General features: G+C 41.8%; 1 protein-coding gene across 1 annotated transcript; it reads left to right on the top strand.

The window, feature by feature from the left end:
* Positions 1-90: 90 nt before the first annotated feature.
* On the top strand, positions 91-13959 carry LOC308159707 (solute carrier family 35 member E2A; the record flags this gene model as incomplete). Its single annotated transcript, XM_080533522.1, has 9 exons — positions 91-136; positions 879-1379; positions 4034-4169; positions 6599-6726; positions 7958-8078; positions 9029-9082; positions 11191-11263; positions 12626-12771; positions 13728-13959. Exons 2-9 carry the CDS (start codon positions 1091-1093, stop codon positions 13957-13959), a joined length of 1179 nt encoding a protein of 392 aa, XP_080389648.1. The 5' UTR covers positions 91-136; positions 879-1090.
* Positions 13960-16362: the final 2403 nt, after the last annotated feature.

Raw genomic sequence — 16362 nt, 5'->3', positions numbered from 1 at the left:
TTATTTTGAAGAGAAAAGCACGTTTTACCTTGACCGGAATCAGCTGGGCGGAGTTCCCCAGTCGCGGAGCTCCGAGAGCAGCATCAGAGATAATGATCTGGCGAGCCCTGCGCTGAACTTGGGAAACCTGCACTAGGTAAAGAACTATTCCTACATCTACCACACCAACACGCTGATTTAAATGTCCTTTTTCGGGGGGAAATGTATTGTTTTACTTATGAAAAACCGGAGAGCTCAGACGTTTCCTTGTCTGTGCTGGCTGGCTTGATGGCGGTAGTGTGTCTGTGAACAAAGTGACTTCGGTTTTGTTTTGTCAATGTGCTCTGTTGTCATATGCAACCTCGGGTTGGAACAGCTGCTGGTCTGGTTTTAAGCTCTGCAGTGTAACCTTCCACTATGCATTATGCAGTATGCATTCAGCATTCAGCACACATGATACTATGTCTTGTATTGAGAGCCAGAGAGAGTCAGTCAAGCAGTCCAAGTTGTTGTAGGTGTTTATCTTATCTTTATCTTTTCTCCAGCATGTCGATGTGGGTACAATACTGTTTGATCAACGAGGTTTTCCTACAGACCTTTGCCCCTTGTGATGTGTAAAACACACACCACACATAATTATCGCCTGGCTCCAATTCTGCTTTACTTGACACTTGTCAGAGGCTTGTCACGTCTCTCTTTCCTTTCAGCAATGTGTTGGCTTTGTATAACTTTGGCCTTATGAGGTCTAAACTAGCCATGAATGAAAGCATTGTTGCGTTACACGCCGAATGAATGGATTCACTGACTAGAGGTCTTCGGCAATGTTATCTTGAGGCCCTTAAAGTCATCGCCTTTAGAATGTTGAATGCCAACAACATGAATCCCCTTGTGTTTTTCAGTCGTGTTGCAGAGGAGGACACTGAATAATCAGTCGCTGGGCATATGCTGAAGATGGACTGACCCCCCCTACCCCCTCCCTCCCCCCCAACCAGTCCCCCCTCCCCAACCAGTCCCCCCTCACCACTCTTTGTGTGTGTGTGTGTGTGTGTGTGTGTGTGTGTGTCCGTCCCTCTGCTGGACCCCTGTGCTGGGTCACCAGGCGCCCTGTGTCATGGCTGCCAACAACAACGGGGGGCGGCGCTGGTGGCCCTCGCTGTGGGCCCTCCTGTCCCCGTTCCGCAACCGGCAGGAGCGCGTGGTGTTGGCGCGCAGCGAGAGCATGCCGGGGGAACACATACTGAAGATCACCATCACGGAGACCACGGTGATCGAGGCGGACTCGGGGGTATGGAACTCCAAGTCGCTGACCTACCTGGGGCTGTGGTACTTCTTCAGCTTCTGCACGCTGTTCCTCAACAAGTACATCCTGACGCTGCTGGAAGGGGAGCCGAGCATGCTGGGTAATATTTATTTATTTTTTTTAACCGTTGAGCAGACGCGCCTTTTTATTAGAGCTAACAGGAACAGTCACCTAGTTATATAAGTCTTATAAGCCTTACTCAAGGGCACACCGGTGGTGACTCATGACCTTCTGATCACCCGTACAACACTCTGTCATCCACTAAACCACCACTACCCTGACTTAAGTACACATTACAGAGACACTCATGCAGGTTTTGTGGCGCTCTGTCACTCAGTTGGTAGAGCATGGCGTTAACAACACTAAGGTTGCGGATTTGATTCCCGCTGGGACCATAGACTGACAAATGTATGCACTCACTGCAATGTAAGTCACTTTGGATAAAGCTAAATGGCATACATTATTATTATTAGTAGTAGTAGTAGTAGTAGTAGTAGTAGTAGTAGTAGTAGTAGTAGTAGTAGTAGTAGTAGTAGTAGTAGTAGTAGTAGTAGTAGTAGTAGTAGTAGTAGTAGTAGTAGTAGTAGTAGTAGTAGTAGTAGTAGTAGTAGTAGTAGTAGTAGTAGTAGTAGTAGTAGTAGTAGTAGTAGTAGTAGTAGTAGTAGTAGTAGTAGTAGTAGTAGTAGTAGTAGTAGTAGTAGTAGTAGTAGTAGTAGTAGTAGTAGTAGTAGTAGTAGTAGTAGTAGTAGTAGTAGTAGTAGTAGTAGTAGTAGTAGTAGTAGTAGTAGTAGTAGTAGTAGTAGTAGTAGTAGTAGTAGTAGTAGTAGTAGTAGTAGTAGTAGTAGTAGTAGTAGTAGTAGTAGTAGTAGTAGTAGTAGTAGTAGTAGTAGTAGTAGTAGTAGTAGTAGTAGTAGTAGTAGTAGTAGTAGTAGTAGTAGTAGTAGTAGTAGTAGTAGTAGTAGTAGTAGTAGTAGTAGTAGTAGTAGTAGTAGTAGTAGTAGTAGTAGTAGTAGTAGTAGTAGTAGTAGTAGTAGTAGTAGTAGTAGTAGTAGTAGTAGTAGTAGTAGTAGTAGTAGTAGTAGTAGTAGTAGTAGTAGTAGTAGTAGTAGTAGTAGTAGTAGTAGTAGTAGTAGTAGTAGTAGTAGTAGTAGTAGTAGTAGTAGTAGTAGTAGTAGTAGTAGTAGTAGTAGTAGTAGTAGTAGTAGTAGTAGTAGTAGTAGTAGTAGTAGTAGTAGTAGTAGTAGTAGTAGTAGTAGTAGTAGTAGTAGTAGTAGTAGTAGTAGTAGTAGTAGTAGTAGTAGTAGTAGTAGTAGTAGTAGTAGTAGTAGTAGTAGTAGTAGTAGTAGTAGTAGTAGTAGTAGTAGTAGTAGTAGTAGTAGTAGTAGTAGTAGTAGTAGTAGTAGTAGTAGTAGTAGTAGTAGTAGTAGTAGTAGTAGTAGTAGTAGTAGTAGTAGTAGTAGTAGTAGTAGTAGTAGTAGTAGTAGTAGTAGTAGTAGTAGTAGTAGTAGTAGTAGTAGTAGTAGTAGTAGTAGTAGTAGTAGTAGTAGTAGTAGTAGTAGTAGTAGTAGTAGTAGTAGTAGTAGTAGTAGTAGTAGTAGTAGTAGTAGTAGTAGTAGTAGTAGTAGTAGTAGTAGTAGTAGTAGTAGTAGTAGTAGTAGTAGTAGTAGTAGTAGTAGTAGTAGTAGTAGTAGTAGTAGTAGTAGTAGTAGTAGTAGTAGTAGTAGTAGTAGTAGTAGTAGTAGTAGTAGTAGTAGTAGTAGTAGTAGTAGTAGTAGTAGTAGTAGTAGTAGTAGTAGTAGTAGTAGTAGTAGTAGTAGTAGTAGTAGTAGTAGTAGTAGTAGTAGTAGTAGTAGTAGTAGTAGTAGTAGTAGTAGTAGTAGTAGTAGTAGTAGTAGTAGTAGTAGTAGTAGTAGTAGTAGTAGTAGTAGTAGTAGTAGTAGTAGTAGTAGTAGTAGTAGTAGTAGTAGTAGTAGTAGTAGTAGTAGTAGTAGTAGTAGTAGTAGTAGTAGTAGTAGTAGTAGTAGTAGTAGTAGTAGTAGTAGTAGTAGTAGTAGTAGTAGTAGTAGTAGTAGTAGTAGTAGTAGTAGTAGTAGTAGTAGTAGTAGTAGTAGTAGTAGTAGTAGTAGTAGTAGTAGTAGTAGTAGTAGTAGTAGTAGTAGTAGTAGTAGTAGTAGTAGTAGTAGTAGGTTTTCGGACTACACTCTTCAAACTTAGTCTGTGGGAAACACATGGTGTTCTGGCTTTGGTGTAACCCAGCACTTACCAGTTATCAGTTAATCAGCATGTCCTTGATTGGATGAATCAGGTGTGTTAGTGTAGGGCTAGAACAATAACAAGCACACCCTGTAACTCCTCAGAACCCGGATTGAAGAACACTGACCGAAGTTAGCAAATAACAATTGATCATAACTGTCTGTGCACTTACACTGAGTCTTTTCCTCATACTGGTGTATAGTTATCGAGCAAAGTTAAAAGCAAAGCCAATACAGTACATCCCACACCCTGCCAGTGCAACCTTTATTCAGAAACATAACTTAGACTTAACATAACAGACCGTAGCCAGAAAACGTGTTGAAAACGATTAAGACTCCTACTAACTAACTTTTCACTGTCAGCAGGGTTCATTGTTCATCTGCTAATTTAACTTTAATAGACGACTTGACTGATAATAGAGTGATACCTTTATTCAGGATTGACTCACGGTGTAATGAACTCAATCTCGTACAACGTCCATTGGTTTGTTTGGATTCACAGGTGCTATTCAGATGCTCTCCACCACCGTCATAGGCTGTTTCAAGATGTATGTGCCTTGCTGCCTGTACCAGCACAAGACCAGGACTGAGTACCCCCCGAACTTCCTCATGATCATGCTGTTTGTGGGGCTCATGAGGTGGGTCTTTTTTTCTTTTGGTTTTAAATACGTTTTTTAGGGCATTTCTGCTTTATTGGGATAGAGACAGGAAGGGTGGGTGAGAGAGAGAGAGAGGAGGGAGGACATGCAGGATAGGTCGATGGCCGGAATCGAACCAGGGACCCTGCGATTACGTGACATGCTCCTTAGTGAGCTACCGCGCCCAGAGATGTGTCTTTTTATGACTTTCGAGAGTTCGCTCAAAAGTAATAATTGCTTACTATTTCACATACCTCAGATTGTTGTCTGTTGACCAGTAGTGACACCATCAGTGAAGCAACTGTCATTCCGTTTGCCACAGCATCCGAGGCGTTAGCATAACATTACATAACGTTAGCAATAGCTTCAGCTAGCAGTTTAACATGGATACTCAGTCTAGCCCAACAGCATTGTCTGTGTTACACACCTGAATCTACTCATCCTGTCATAAAACACAGGCGATATTGAGGCGATATGGCCTAAATGTCATATCACGGTATTTTCCACATTTTACGGTACGTTTTGTTCCTTAATAATAAAAGTTATACGTATGTTTGAGGAGTATGAATAACATTACTCAATGCATAGTTCCCTTCAAAACATCACGATGCAGTAAGCCTACTTATATTGACATTGTTGGCATTTAGCAGACGCCTTTTCCAAAGCAACTTATAACAACATTTGTCTATGTAGGTGAACCTATCCATCAGTCATAGCAAGAAAAAGTAGTCTATGCTCAGGCCAGGCAGTCATTGGCAGTCATAATGTTAGAAGAATAATGTTTTTATCTACAGTAGAGAGACTGTACGGGGGGGTAGAGGGAATGGAGAGGTCTCAGCAGGGACAGTTCAGGTGTAGCCTGAAGAGATGGAGGTCTACGGCGGAAGATAGGGGAGTCACTCAGTCCTGACAGCAGTGGGAAGCTCATCTGTGTCACACCATAGCCATAACATGTTAGCCATTCAGAGTAGAGGATGGCATATGTATATATGATCCTGGGGGAATACACAGGTAAGGCACACGCAGACGCTAAAGATCCCGGCTGGGTTCTAACCCACAAACGTGACAGCAGCCGGTGAAAACGGGAACAAGTCGCCGCCAAACAATCAAAATGTTCAGACTTTTATTCAGAACATTTTGAATAAATGTCAACATTGTTGAAAGTCAATGACACAATTACTCTGTGAGTAATCCCCACTACTCTACACTAACTAGGTAGTAGTGGGGATTACTCACATTTTTTTTCATTTTTTAAATATATATATACGTATATATATATATCTCTCTAAAAGAAATATGTGTTTTTCAATGTATAATACATAGGGTGTGTTATTATAGTATGACTTGCGCCTATTAATGTCTATTATCTGCTATTTTGTGCCTAATCTCCTAATCTCTGCTAAAACAGTAGGAACTCACACAGTTGTAGTAGTTACAGTACAAACCACTGCATCAACATCCTCACCAAGCACCGCCAAGCAACGTCAGCAAATCACACAAAGGTGGAGCGCACGTAACTTCCACTGAGAATGATGAAGACGTGCATGCTGCACACATCTACATGCTGCACACATCTACACAAAAAAAGGGCATCAAGGGATATGTCTTGGTACCGAAAATAACCAAAGTTGCAATTTATTTTTATGTTTTTTAATGGACTTGTTAGAAGGAGTCATTTTGCATAAAGTTGTGTCGCTTGTAATTGCCCCTAAAGAACCGGTATACCGCTAAGCCCCAACACAACTATTTATCTTCTCCCACGACATGTTGGGGCAGAGAAGTCCTGCCAGGTAGCACTAGCTACCATTAATCACTGACAGGTCATGTGACATAATTTTTTTTTTTTTTTTTTTTTTCTTTCCTAACACCAGGGGAGCCACCCCTCCTAAATGTCGTTGTTTGGTACCTGTACTGTAGCAATGACAATAAAGACCATTCATTCATTCATTACAGTTCAGTGTTTCCCTCAGGACTTTGTGAGACTGGGGTGACTGGACCACGTATTTAAAGAAAAAAAAAAAGATCCGAAACATATTTATTATAAATTATCTGAAATAATATTGAACTAAATGATCTGAAATATATAAGTAGTCTAAAGTGTGAGATCTTACAGCAGCGGGGCGGGAGTGAGAGACGCTTTGCTGAAGCAACGGTGCAAAACGCACCGTTAGAGATATTTTGTTATTATGAAAAGTGTACAAATAATTTCGGTGTTGTTATGAAACTGTGGCGGGAAAAATGAGACTGTAGTGAGCCGCCACAGTCTGGGTAATGAATGCACAGTCTGGGTGATGAATGACCTGTACACGGTCTGGGTAATGAATGGGTAAAAGAAACACTGGCAGTTAGAGTATGAGGTATGCTCAGGGCGTGTTGGGACTTGCTGTTTCTGGCTATGAATTCCAGTGTTGCGTTGGTTCTGTCTGCAGGTTTACTACCGTGGTGCTGGGGCTAGTCAGCCTGAAGAATGTGGCCGTGTCGTTTGCAGAGACGGTGAAGAGCTCCGCTCCCATCTTCACTGTCATCATGTCGAGGCTGATCCTGGGGGAATACACAGGTAAGGCACACGCAGACGCTTAAGATCCCGGCTGGGTTCTAACCCACAAACGTGACAGCAGCCGGTGAAAACGGGAACAAGTCGCCGCCAAACAATCAAAATGTTCAGACTTTTATTCAGAAATGTTTTAATAAATGTCAACATTGTTGAAAATCAATGACACAATTACTCACATTTTTTTTCTTCTTTTTCTTTTTTCTGAGTGGGGCAGTCCCACTCATATTTTTCATTTTATTGACAGATATAGTAGAGATTTAGACAGGAAGGATGGGTGAGAGAGAGAGAGGAGGGATGACGTGCAGGATATGTCCCTGGCCGGAATCGAACCCTGCAGTTACATGGTCAACGCTTAACCTGCTACGCCACCTAAGCGCCCCGCATTGCAATGTTTTTGGCTCGACTAGCGAGTGTGTCATTGATTTTCAACAACGTTAAAATGTATTTAGATTTGTCAGAATACAAGTCTGCACGGTCCGTTGGTTGCCGACTTGTTCCCTGTTTTACCAGCTGCTGTCACAAATGTGTTGCCTTTGTTATTCCCTCTCACTCTGGAATAACTACCAAGTCATCGTGACATCATCTAACACCTACCAGTTTTAGGGAGGGACCTCTTTACCTCCATCTGGGTTACCGCATCTTTTTCCAGGACTTTGTTTCCCTGTCATGTTGTGCTGTCAGAATTCTCATGCTAGCATTGTTTTCCTTTGTGATATGGCACAAGTGCTTTGTACCTGCCATGGGCCTGACTTGGTTTTTGAAGACAGTTTGAGGTCAAGTGTGTTGTTGTGTAAATTACTCACCTGACGTGTGTGTGTGTGGGTGGTGTGTGTGTGGTGTGTGTGTGTGTGTGTGTGTGTGTGTGTGTGTGTGTGTGTGTGTCACATTGAAGCACCATGTGTATTGTTCTATGCAAATGACTCACCTGGCGTGTGTGTGTGTGTGTGTGTGTGTGTGTGTGTCACATTGAAGCACCATGTGTATTGTTCTATGCAAATGACTCACCTGATGTGTGTGTGTGTGTGTGTGTGTGTGTGTGTGTGTGTGTGTGTGGTGTGTGTGGTGTGTGTGTGTGTGTGTGTGTCACATTGAAGCACCATGTGTATTCTATGCTCTGAATATGTTATTGTAACTATTGATGATGTATAGTGACTTTGACTCACCTGACGTGTGTGTGTGTGTGTGTGTGTGTGTGTGTGTGTGTGTGTGTGTGTGTGTGTGTGTGTGTGTGTAGGACTGTGGGTAAACCTCTCCCTGTTTCCTGTAATGGCTGGACTGGCCCTCTGCACAGCGACAGAGACTAGCTTCAACATGCTTGGCTTCTCTGCAGCTCTCTCCACCAACGTCATGGACTGGTATATACTCTCTCTCTCGCTCTCTCTCTCGCCCACGCACAACACAGCACAGCACAGCACAACTCTGCATGTCATGGACTACAATACACTCACTCAGCACCTGTTATGAGGAACACCGGTACACCTGCCATGGACCCGACCTGCCTTGTGTCAACAGTCCAAGCCGGTGGAGGTGGTGTAATGATGTGGAGAATGTTCTCTTGGCACACTTTGGGCCCGTTAATACCAGTCAATCATCGCATGATAATGCAGCATGTCACAAAGCAAAGTTTCATAGCCATGACAATGAGTTCAGTGTTCTTCCCTGGCCTTCCCCCGTCACCTGATCTGAACCCAATAGAACACCTTTGGGATGTGGTAGAACAGGAGATTCACAGCTTGAAAGTGAGGAGTGAGGAATCTGCAGGTATTGCGTGATGCAGTCATATCATGGACCTGAATCTCGGAAGAATGTTTCCAAGAATTGAGGCTGTTTTGAGAGCAAAGGGAGGCCCTACCCAGTATTTCAGATGCGGCAGGTCGCCTGGAGTTTAGAGAGGCCAGCTAGCAATCAGAAGGTCGCTGGTTCGATCCCCGCCTCAGGAGGGAGCTGCATGTGAGCTGGTGACTGGAGGGTTGCTGGCGTCATATCTAAGGTGCCTACTACTGTCGTTGTGCCCTTGAGCAAGGCACTTAACCCCTAATTGCTCCAGAGGTGCTGACTATGGCTGACGTGTGCCTAGAGTAAAAAATACATTTCGCTGTACTCTGTGCAATGACAAAAAAGTTGAATCTAATCTAATAAAAAGAAAAATGAGTATAGTGTTCTTAATAAATTGTTCAGTGAGATTGAACCACACCATTTTCTTTGATGTACTTATCACACACACACACACACACACACACACACTTTTCACACACAACTTTCTTTTCAGACTTCCTAATGGGTTTCTTTCCGTTTTATTTTTCAGTTTACAGAATGTTTTTTCAAAAAAACTGCTGAGTGGGGACACTTACAAATTCAGGTATGTTACTAGTTCCTCAACTGTGTATTAGTGAAAGGATATTACATTTATCCTCTATTTGATTTTCTCCTATCCTTCCTTATCCTTATTTATTCAGCCAAATCGCATGTAGATTCTAAATCTTTCACAATAGACTTGTTCCAAAGGTGACAGCAAGGAAATCAGTGTATTTTATGTTAGTGTACACAGTGCAATATATATTTAGATCGCAAAGTACATGTGAAGAGAACTACATCTGTTATGTAGTGTTATAACTAAATAACAGGTTTTTTATTACTAAAAACCCATCTTTTTAATATTGCCTTTAAATGACTAAATAATTAAATTATGATTATATAATGATTGGAGCACTTTGAGCTGCAACGTTTGCAGGAAAAGCACTATACAAATAAAAAGTTGTTGTTGTTGTTGTTGTTATTATTATTATTATTATTATAAATATGCAGTGTCCTGTGTAGGAATGGACAGTGGTTCTACACTCCAAAAGTTTGGTTTTGAAATCAGACATTTAAATCTTTGGCATTTAGCCGACACCTTTATCCAAAGCGACAACAAATACATTTGTCTAAGGAAGTGAATCGTCTATCCATCAGTCGCAGCAAGACAAAGTAATCTATGCTAGGGCCAGGGCCCATTGGCAGTCATAATGCTAGAAGGAAGAAGGAAGAATCAAGATATTATTATTGTTTAACTGTGGTTGGGTTTTCTGGCTACGGTGGAAGATAGGTAGTGACTCTGCAGTTCTCAGTTGTTAAAAAAATGACATCTTTTGGTTTACCTAGACCTCCGTGTCGAAACAAATTTGAACATCCACAGTCAGTTCTGGGTAAATATACTACAGGGTATCCGCTGTGTCTTGAAAAGTATTAAAAGTTGATCAATCAAAATCAAGACCCTTAATAAGTATTAAAAAGTCTTATCACGATTTTATGAGGTCTTGAATTTTGTAGGTATTTTTCTGAATTAGACTCTGTTCAAAGAGTTTGAGTCCTAATTTCTTTTAGTAAAAAAACAAAGATGAACCGGAAATTGTGTTGTATGATAGTGGTCTTGTCTATTGCAAACTAAAACTGTTAAGTTAAAGGTGTCACTGATGTAAACGGTTACAGCTCGAAGTGGCGGTGAGGTCTCGAAAAATATTGACAAGGTCTTCAAGAAGTCTTAGAAAAGTATTGAAATTAACCTCAAGATTCCTGTATATACCCTGTACTAACAGAAAGTCACAAGTTCATTTACGACCTGTAATATTTACCTGGCAAACCTAACAAGTGGGTGTGTTAATCCTGGGGCCAAACAGTCTACATAGATCCTGAACCGACTGTGACCTTTCACCCCAAGGCCAGAAACACAAATGACCTTGTTTCTGCCTATACATTGTATTTGTATGTGTATTTATGTATTTGTGACACGGTCTGGTGAAAAAGTCCTCAAGTAGGGCAATGTCATTCTTCCAGTTTTTTTTTCTCCAGAGTATGAAAGTGCAGATTGTTAGCTTTCAAATAATGTGTCATACATTCAAATACATGAAAATAGTTGAAGAAGTTATGCTTATTTGAATGTTGGTACACCTCAAACCAAATAGCAGAGAAACTCGCTCTGAATCAAAACACACAGAAAAACAGCTGCTAGTAGGCTAGCGCTAAGAAGGAGCATTGCTACAAACATCTGTAACATGCTGTTGGGACATAAAAATGCTAAAAACACATAACTACACATAATTAGATCATCACACAGTCCTTGTTTTTGAACATGTCCTAAAACATACTTTTGTTTACAAACCATGTGTTGTAAGTATTTAGTGATCCTAAAACTCTTGTTTGTTATATCAAATGGGCACTTCGACACTTAAACCTTCGTAATATGCAAAAAAACTATTCTTTATTCATGTTTTTTTAAAGATCATTTGGTCATTTGTGCAATTTGAGAATTGCAGACATGAGCCCCTTTTTGAGAGAGAGGGAGAGAGAGAGAGAGAGAGAGAGAGAGAGAGAGAGAGAGAGAGAGAGAGAGAGAGAGAGAGAGAGTGAGTACAGGATGTTAGTATAGTATTTCATTAGATTCACATCTTTGTTTCCTGTACTTAACACCTGTTCCTGTGTCGTGTCCAGTCCTCCAGAGCTGCAGTTCTACACAAGTGCAGCAGCAGTCATCATGCTCATACCTGCCTGGATCTTCCTATTGGTCAGTGGGTGTGTGTGTGTGTGGTGTGTGTGTGTGTGTGTCACATTGAAGCACCATGTGTATTGTTCTATGCTCTGAATATGTTATTGTAACTGTTGATGATGTATCGTGACTTTTTTTTAATGACTACCATGTATATGTTATAGTGAATATATACTTTTAGTGGACTACTATATTAAGAAGTATGTTGGCAATAATCCTGTTAATATCATCAATCTATAGTATACCACAGATTGGCAAACAAAGAGTGACTTGTCTAGATTTGGTGAGGCTGCATTCTCATTTTATGCACCCAAATTGTGGAATGCACTGCCAGTTTACAACCTCAGCAAATATGTTCAAGTCAAGACTAAAAACCCATCTTTTTAATATTGCCTTTAAATGACTAAATAATTAAATTCAGATTATATAATGATTAAAGCACTTTGAGCTGCAACGTTTGCAGGAAAAACGCTATACAAATAAAGTTATTATTATTATTACACACAGTACTCTTGTCTAATGATAGATAGACTTTATTTGTCATTGCTACAGTACAGGTACCAAACAACGACATTTAGGAGGGGAGGCTCCCCTGGTGTTTAGGAAAGGAAAAAGAAACACATTTTAGAAAAAGCATAGATGCATAAAATCACAAGAAGGTAAGGAGCTGGTTTACATCAATAGAGGCTATGTACACAATCCACTGTACTATACTGCACAGATAGTCAACTAGGGTTGTCATATTTCACAAGAAAGTATTTTTTTAAATTATTTTAAAGTGTCACAGTTTGCAGGCTTGAAAATTTACATGTTTGTGCCTCAGCACTAGCTGCCATACAATCCGTCCGGACTGTCCTGGGCCCAGAACTTAGGCCTTTTCTGTGTTCAGGGCCTTGACGGCCCTGTGGTAGAAGCTGTCCTTCAGTCTGTTTGTCTTAGCGGCCGGGGTCCTGTACCTCCTGTTCGAGGGCAGCTTGACAAAGTGTTCGTGCCCAGGGTGGGTCGGGTCCTTGGAGATCTTGGAGGCCCTCCTGAGACAGCGTGTTTTGTACAGCTCCTCCAGAGAGGGGAGGGGGGCAATAATGGACAATAGTTTGACTGTTAACGTAACGAGTTTCGTGAATTGGAGGCGACTGTTTGCCAGAGAATGTTTGAGCTGTCGTAGTGCCCTGGAGCGTTGTATTGTGAACCAGTCACCCTCGCATGTGGCACAAGTGTCGCATTTTGTGTTGAGTATTCATTCTGTCAGGTCAACACAGTGTAAGTGTTTTATTGGAGTGAGAGATGTAGGCCAGTTCACAGTGTGACACTGCTGACATAGTGTTTTTGTTCTGATGTGTTTCTGGTGGTTTAACGTGCCCGTGCTTCCTTGACCTCTAGGACCTTCCAGTGATTGGAAAGAGTGGGCGGAGCTTAAACTTCAGTCAGGACGTCATTCTGCTGCTGGTGTTTGACGGGGTCCTGTTCCACCTGCAGAGTGTCACCGCCTACGCTCTCATGGGGCGCATCTCGCCTGTCACCTTCAGGTAGGAGACTCTCTGGGTGCATCTCTGTGGTGTGTTAGGGTTGGGTCTTTGGGGGGCATCTCTGTGGTGTGTTAGGGTTGGGTCTTTGGGGGGCATCTCTGTGGTGTGTTAGGGTTGGGTCTTTGGGGGGCATCTCTGTGGTGTGTTAGGGTTGGGTCTTTGGGGGGCATCTCTGTGGTGTGTTAGGGTTGGGTCTTTGGGGGGCATCTCTGTGGTGTGTTAGGGTTGGGTCTTTGGGGGGCATCTCTGTGGTGTGTTAGGGTTGGGTCTTTGGGGGGCATCTCTGTGGTGTGTTAGGGTTGGGTCTTTGGGGGTGCATCTCTATGGGGTGCGCTGCGTTTGTAACCATGGGAACAGGTGAAAGTGTCATTCAAAGATAGAAATGTATACGTGGATCATACCCATAACATCCTAGAGGTGACTTTAAATGACTAGCCCTCCCCCATAGTTACTGTATTCAGGAGACACATAGTTGTTACTGTATTCATGTTCACATAGGAGATCATCTCTAATTGAAAGTCGCTTAGGATAAAAGCGTCTGCTATGGTTCAGATGTTTAAAAAAAAAAAAAAAAAAAAAGGGAAATATTCATGACATATAATAAACATTGTTTCATCACCCAAAAAGATCCTACGAGGTGTACTTTGTAGTTGTGAAGAAGAGTAACAATGGGTGCGTTCGTAAATACACTCGAGAAATCTGATCAGCACTCATGGAATGCCACTTGTCCAATCAAATTACTTGGTCGCTCTATGTTACGTTGAACCCAGTGTGCGCTCCGGCGCTCGTATTTACGAACGCACCCAAAGAAAAAGGATGAATTTTAAACAGGCTGAAGGCCAGCCCAGCATGACTATCAACTGTAGTCTAATTGAGATGCAGGCAGCTTCTTTCTTCTTGTCCTAGACAGCGATTGTGTGAACTTCTTTCTAACCCCAACACCATCACCCCCACAGCGTGGCGAGTACAGTGAAGCACGCCATGTCCATCTGGTTGAGCATCCTCGTGTTCAGCAACCAGATCACCATGCTGAGCGCCGTCGGCACCCTCCTGGTCGTCGTGGGCGTCCTGCTGTACAACAAGGCCAAGCAGGTCCAGAGAGACACTTTATGGGCCATGGCTACCGAACAGCAGGACCAGAAGAGTCCACTACTGCAGGACCAGAAGCGGAAGCCTTCCCAGTCGTAATAGACTCCATAGGAGCGGGCGTGGGAGGGAGGAGGAGGAGGAGAGGGCGTGGGAGGGAGGAGGAGGAGGAGGAGAGGGTTGGGGGCAGAGAACAAAGGGGCACAAAGGAAACAGCGTTTTTTTTGTGTTATTCTGTTTCGGTGTTTGACACTGTAAGGTCTCGGTCGCGCTCGGGAGCCACTCTGACTGATGTTGTTCTCCGGCATTCCGTCACGTTGGTTATCTCCATGGATACGGTCGTAGGATCTTCTTCTTCTTCTTCTTCTCCAGCGGGCTGCTGTCAGTGGAAACTTTCCATTTGAGAGGCAGTTCTTTTTTTTCTTTTTTTTTCTGAGGTGTCACTTCAATGGCCATCAATATTCATCTTAACGGTCTCAGAATAGCCCGGTGTCTGGTGTGTTTGAACTAGCACTCGACTGAATGCAGACAGACCTGTGGAACGCTTTCTTTTTCACGATTATCTCACTTTGTTTATGTTATGACATTCTTTATTTTCTATGTTTGAAAGGAAAGAACAAAACTCAGGATTTCTCTGTCGGTTATGTTTAAAAGAAGCGGTTCGGTTGCTTATCCCGTTCCCACACACTTCTTCTGCCTGATATGCTCAGAAGGTCTGGCGGAGCAACTCTGTGGGTCAGTGGGTAGAGCACGGCGCTAACAACACTTAGGTTGTGAGTTTGATTCCCGCTGGGACCATATATACTGAAACATGTATGCACTGCAATGTAAGTCGGTTTTGGATAAAAGTGTCAGCTAAAATGGCATATATTACTATATTTTAAACTGCATTTGTTTACCCCATCCAAATTGGGGGAAAAAACTCCGTACACACATAGCCATTGGCTTTACACCGCATCAGTCATCTCCCACAGCACATACATGCCAGTGCTAACGAATATTCTTTGTTTCTGATTCACTATTTGCTCAAATATAATAATAATAATAATAACAACATATACTTTACTCAGTAAAGTGACTTGTTGTTATTCCAGGCTAATACATGCTGTGGACGAGGTCAGTTTGAGGCCTAAATGTTGGGTTAAGGACACTCCTTTACAAAACATATTTTTTCTTGCTTTTATTTTGTTATTTTCTTGCACAATCACGTTGACTGAATTGGCATTGACATTAGCTTTCCATACCCATGTCTTAATCAATACTAGTGCCACATTCAATACTATTGTTTTCGAAGTGTCTGTTGAGCAAGCGACTTCCAAAGGGACTCTATGGTAAGGTGCCAATAATTTAAACCGGTCTTTCGTTTTTTTCAAGTGTAAACATAGCCCATTGTACTGTCAAGTGTCTTAAATACATTCCTTTAATTTCGTTTCGTCATGTTGTTGATCAACAATGAATGTATTGTAGTCATTTCAGACTGAAAGGTCCCAAGGCATCATCCATTTCTATAAATCAACATTTGATTAATGTATTTGACATTCTCCTATTAGCATGAGAGCAATACAGACTCTCTTCTGGGATTTTAAAAAGTGGGAAGGTTTTTGTTCTTTTCTTGTAATTAGACTGAATTCTACTTGACCCTGGGTAATGAGGTGCACCAAACACCAGAGACCCCTGGAGAACTGGAGTTGTGCACCCCTAAAATAGACTAATGTTACAGTACCTGTATGTAGGGCGGGGGGGTCTCCTCCTCAGCCCAATTATTCAAAACTTAATCTGGATCAGAATGATCTTTTGCTATCCAGGACCTGATCTGTCTGGCTGATTTCCCCATTAGGACTCAAAATCGTCCAGATAGATCTGATCCATTCTGATCCAGATTATACGTTTTGAACAACTGGGCCCTGGATATGCCCGGAACCAAATCGCCCAATCAAAGAAGAGTCTCCGTTGAATATTTGTAAACTCACTGGTGTCTGAGAAACTGGTCAATAGGATGCTGCCTGTCACGAAAATAAGACAAATAATTGTGTTTATTGCTTGTAGAACAGTTAGATGACTGACCGGTGCCTTGGTTGATACATTTGTGTAGCATGACTGATGTTTTATTTGTCTTCTTTCCCCTCTTTCACCGTCTCTTCTGAACTTCGGCTCAGTAAAAAGTGATCTTATTATGTTGCCACTAAGATGAATGGTCCAAAGCCTATGTAGCTGACCCCATTACATAAGGGAAGCTAACCTAAAGGATATGCATCTGTCTGCTTGTGTGAATGGTACTGTTATTTCCTTGTTTTTGTTATGCCATGCTTCTCTCAGACCTTAACATATATATATAATATTATATATATATATTTGTAAAATGTTCACATGTGATGCTGTATCACAATGGTTATGTGGCTATTGTAGATACAAATAATGTGATTTTTTACAGGCATATTGTATTTTCTGACAATTGCAATCAATCACTGTTTATTGACATCAGTTGTAAGTTGAAACACTTACTGT

The sequence above is a fragment of the Nansenia antarctica genome (genome assembly GCF_963989245.1).
Source record: "Nansenia antarctica genome assembly, chromosome: 6".
Classification (NCBI taxonomy): domain Eukaryota; kingdom Metazoa; phylum Chordata; class Actinopteri; order Argentiniformes; family Microstomatidae; genus Nansenia; species Nansenia antarctica.
The sequence above is the reverse complement of the archived record's forward strand: the minus strand, read 5'-3'. Positions and strand labels throughout refer to the sequence as shown.